At 45.9% G+C, this 5,000-nt stretch overlaps 1 protein-coding gene across 1 annotated transcript in view; it reads left to right on the forward strand.

Annotated features, from left to right (window-relative positions):
- Positions 1–5,000, forward strand: part of gpr146 (G protein-coupled receptor 146) — a 9,035-nt gene that overhangs the window by 3,523 nt on the left and 512 nt on the right. Inside the window, exon 2 of the mRNA XM_027134059.2 lies at positions 3,634–5,000. This exon is cut by the window's right edge and continues 512 nt beyond it. Coding sequence (XP_026989860.1) covers positions 3,699–4,688 — 990 coding nt within the window. The 5' untranslated portion in view covers positions 3,634–3,698 and the 3' untranslated portion in view covers positions 4,689–5,000. The remainder of the gene's footprint in view (positions 1–3,633) is intronic.

The raw sequence follows: 5,000 nt of genomic DNA on the forward strand, positions 1-5,000 counted from the left end.
TACACCCGGTCACTTCATGTGTTGTCTCTGATCCGATAGCTATCTGATTGGTTAAAACTGTTCCATTTACATCAGGCCACATAAACGCGTCTCGGCGAATCGGATATCGATCCGATCTTTCTACTCCCGCCCAAAATACTGATATATTTTACCTCATTTCCGAGGTAATTGAAATGGAACACGTTTTAGTGTATGCGGTTTTCAGCATGCGATCAAAAAGAAGACGAAAAAACTCGTTATGACGGTTTGAACGATCAGATTTATATTAACGTTCCGGAGGGCATTTAGACCTGGACTTTTTACGATCACATAGCTATCGGATCACAGAAAACGCATGAAGTGACCAGGTGTAAAAAGCCCCTCAGTTGCTTCACACATTGTTATTATCAAGCTCAGTAACAATCTAAACTGCGTAATCTTACTAAAGATTTTTCCCAACCCAGCTTTACAGCAGAGCACCTTTTGTACTCCACATACACATTCATACAGGTGTTATGACCTAACATTGTACACCTAAAATGTAGAAATCAGAAACGTGTGTGAAATGTAAAGGATCTCATACAAGCTGCTTAATCGTATCGACACACAAACGTGTGCCCTAATTAACACATAATAATAAATCTCCGACGTCGTGTGTTTACCGAGACCGATTCGCCGACGTCCGTCTGAATAATTACTCACCTGTTGGAGATTTTCTATAAATCTCACGACCGATTAAACACAACAATACGATTCGTAAGTTTATAATAAACCTGCGGAATTCAGACGATCCGTCATTCACAGATATCCGCTAGGAAACGGCAGTCATGCATTAAGGTGATTACTAATATTCATTACGGATAGATCTTTATAAAATTGGTCGCTTCGTAAAACGCTCTACCTTCATGTGCACGAGTTGTAGAAGTGGTATATTTCCATGTGAGCTTGTAGAACTTCAATTCAATTGTTATGAGACGTCTCAGGAAAGTTTTCACTTCATTACGTTTTTGCCTACTGTCGTTTTGTCCTAGTAAAACAGCTACAGCACCAAGACTCAGGCTGTAATTACGCTTTAATGATCAGTTAGTTAGCCGGCGATGTCAGCAGTCAGCACTAGCTCGCTGCTAATGTTGCTTATTTAGCTGGAATCACTGATATAAAAAAGGAACGCGACAGCCGAAATGTCCCCAAACTGCTGACAGAAGTCTTACACAGAACAGATTGAGTTTTTCATGACATCGGGTGAGAATATATGTGTACATCAGATCTTTATTTATTTTCTTTATTGCATTTGCATCAGAAATATGAAAGGTATGAAATTCTGCCTGCAGACCTAGCGAGCATTATTGGACTTGTTACTTCGTTTACGATTGTGATCGCTAACGCGCTCGGACACCACAAATGAAAAGAGTGGAGTCGTGAAAGTCGTGACCTTGCTGTACATTCCAGCGGGGATCTGCCTTATCGCTCACCTCCCATCGTACTCACTCTGCGTTCCTCCCTCGGCTCTGTAGATGTTCTGTGCTCTCAGAGCGTGCCAAGATGAGTTTCCCCCATCCGGCGGTGCAGCTAATGGCGCATGGCAGCGCTTTACCGCAGTTGTACTCTGGAATCTGGCTCTGGAATCGCGCTCCCTCATGTGAGCCAGTGGCTCTGGATTCCTTCTCCAAGTGAAATGTTTGTAACTTTTTCCAAAAATCAGTCAGAAAGATTCAGCAGTGCGGGAAACAAAAGGGGAAGCATATACCTGCAGCGTGTAGCACAGTGTTACAATGAACACTGCGTTCGTAGCGCCTTATAATGTGCAAGGTGTAATAACGTCAATTCCTGCCTCGGCACTTTCGACAAGTGATGTGAGAAGAAAACAAAACATGTCTATCGTTTGCTCTGTCAGAGCATGTAAAGCTCATGAAAAGCCACTTTAACCGCTCCGTTACAGGCCCGAGGGGCTGCTGCTCATCTAATAGAATGACATCCAAACATTCACACAATATTTTGGACTGAAATTGCAGCACAGCGTGTAGCCTTGCGATCAGCTAGCCTGCTAACTCTCAGCAGCTAACGTCGGTCATCTTCTCAAAACAGTGAATAGTTCGAATAGCCGGTGTGATAGACATAAGTACAGTCTGTGTGATAGACTGTTTAGTACTAACAGAGGATGTAGCTCAGTCAGGCCTCAGCCACCCTGACAGATGAGTCTTAAAGTCCTTCCTGTCTGTGTCTCTGTGCATCAAGCTTTGAGGTGTGAGGAATGAAAGGATTATAGCCCAGGGGCAGACGCAGGCAGTGTATTAACCGAGTGCTGGTGTTTGTCACGAGGCCAGAACTTCAGCAGTGGAGTTACGCAGTACAAAAGAAGAAAGTTAGCGTTAAGTAATGCTTACTCACATTAACGTGTAATCCCGGATTTAAACTAAATCACGTTTTGTAAACAGTAGACACATTCAAACAAAGAGTTTTGCTCTAATTTGTTAATATTAGTTGTTTTGGAGGAAATTTGTGTGACTTTTGTGCATCGGGAGAGTTTACGACGTCATCGGATATCGTAGGCGACCGACACGTGAACCGGTGTTTTTGCTCGGAAATAACAACATAAACAAAATAACAAACAAATAAACAAACCCACTGGTTGCTGTGCTTTCTTAACAAAACCTGCTGCAGTCTGACCAATGTGGAGCATCTTCATCTAGAAAGCTCTTAATAATACTATAGATTCATATATGAACCTGTGATATATTTCCTCACGTTGCCATCGAATGATGTTTCGACGGCCGCATTGCGAGTGGGCGAGTAGTCAGAGAAGTCTTTTGGGAATGTCGTGGCATAAGGATCCTGGGACACGAACTTATTTGTTTGACAGACGATATATATTCAGAGCAGTTAAGCTGTGATAGTCGAGCCTGAGATTTAAACTCTTAACCTTAACATCAGGAGCTTTTAGCACTCCGCTACAACCGTGAGAGTTATAAGACATAACAAACAGACTGCAGGTTGTTTCACAGGTGGAGCAGTAAACCTAGTTAGCATGTGTGTGGTGTGCCAGTTCTGTGACCTTAACCCGAACGCTAACCTCTGAGACGCACTCGCTCACGACTCCCACTGTGATGGATCATATTTCACCCCATAAATCCCCTCAAACCTTCTGCCTGCTTATGCAGAGAGGGAGAGAGAGAGAGAGAGAGAGGGAGAGAGAGAGAGTGAGCACAAGCCTGTAGTGTACCATTCTTTAGCCAGGGCGTCACAACAACACAATTAAAGGTGATACAGCTAAGAGATGTTAGCGATGTAAAACCTGCTGCTAGTGTCATTGTTATGGAAGCAAACCTGAAGCAAACTTCTCTTGATCTTCCTCGAGCGGAAAGTGCAAAGTTTGTCTTGTTTGAAACTGATTTATTTGGGGCAAAAAACAAACAAACCAAAAAAACAAACCCGACCACACAGCATGTCTACACTGTTCACGTCTCTGCGCTTTCACTTTCAGAGAGGAAACGAGGCGAAACGTCCCGTAGCCCAGGATCAGACAGACAGTTTTCACGTCTAGCATTAAGCATTTAAGCATTAAGTATAGCATATATATATATATATATATAGATTCATGTAGTGTAAGAAATCTGTGTGTAAAGTTAACGCTGTCGCTTGTGATTTCTCCTGCAGTCGATCCAGTGAGGCGAAGTGGAACGCCGTGAGAGGAACGCAGTGTGAGGTGTGTTCACTTCGCCATGTGGAGCTGCATGGTTTATAATGAGACAGAAGGCAGCACAGACCTGGCTGTTTGCTGGGACTTGGGCCTCGCTCTGTCCATCTTCTCATTCTTTTACCTCATCGTGTGCTTTCCTGTGGGGTTGTGCTACAACGCCCTGTTGGTGGCAGTCAACCTCTCCAATAAGATGTCCATGACCATGCCGGATGTGTATTTTGTGAACATGGCCATTGCAGGGCTGGTGTTGAACCTGGTGGCTCCGGTCGAGCTCCTGGGCCCGGATTTCACTCGCTGGCCTGCATGGGAGCATAACGATGAGGTGTACATCACGCTCCTCATCCTGTTCAACATCTCCTCCCTGGTCATCATGTACTCAACAGCGCTGCTCAGCCTAGATTACTACATAGAGTGGGCGCTGCCCCGCACCTACATGTCTAGTGTTTACAACACCAAACACGTGTGCGGCTTCATCTGGGGCGGCGCCGTACTCACTAGCTTCTCCTCGCTCCTCTTCTACGTGTGCAACCACGTGTCTGCGAAGATCCTCGAGTGCTCCAAGATGCAGAACAAAGAGGCAGCGGACGCCATCATGACGCTCATCGGTTACGCCGTGCCGGCAGCCGCCGTGCTCTATGCCCTCTGCCTCATCCTGCGCATCCGCAAGGAGACCACGCCCTTGGACCAGGACTCGGGAAGGATGGATCCTTCAATCCACAGGCTGCTCCTGGCCTGCGTGGGCGTGCAGTTCGTCCTCTGGACGCCGTACTACATCACGCTGCTTCTGCTGACGGTCGTCGACGTGCCGCGGATGCAAACCACCGGCACCTACGCCTTCCTGAGAGGCATTTCGCAGCTGCTCGCCTTCTCCAGCAGCTTCGCCATGCCGCTCATGTACCGGAAGATGAACAAAAACTTTGCTCGCAAGCTCCAGAGACTGCTGAGGAGGCTGCATTGTAGCAAGCAGTCGTGTCCTCACGAACACTCTGTCATACAGCAGGTGATCACGTGAGGATCCGGTGACCGGGGCTTTGCTGCTCTTTAATGGCACTTGTGCACAAACCACAGGCCGCTGTGAAACTGTGAAACTCTGGAAACTCTTATTAACCAGTTTGTCTTTGTCATGTCATGTCAGTTCACCAAGTGTGATGAAGAAAACCCATGGGTCTAGCAGAACTCTCTGGAAGGAAAACTTGATCTCAGATCTGGCAGCAGTCTGTTACAGGACATTACACAGCCTTGTCCTTTGTTGTTGTTGTTGTTGTTGCTGCGGTTTTTGCTTTGTGACCAACCTGAACTCATTGAACTGAAAACTACATCCTGA

The sequence above is a fragment of the Tachysurus fulvidraco genome, chromosome 24 (genome assembly GCF_022655615.1).
Source record: "Tachysurus fulvidraco isolate hzauxx_2018 chromosome 24, HZAU_PFXX_2.0, whole genome shotgun sequence".
In the NCBI taxonomy this organism is placed as follows: domain Eukaryota; kingdom Metazoa; phylum Chordata; class Actinopteri; order Siluriformes; family Bagridae; genus Tachysurus; species Tachysurus fulvidraco.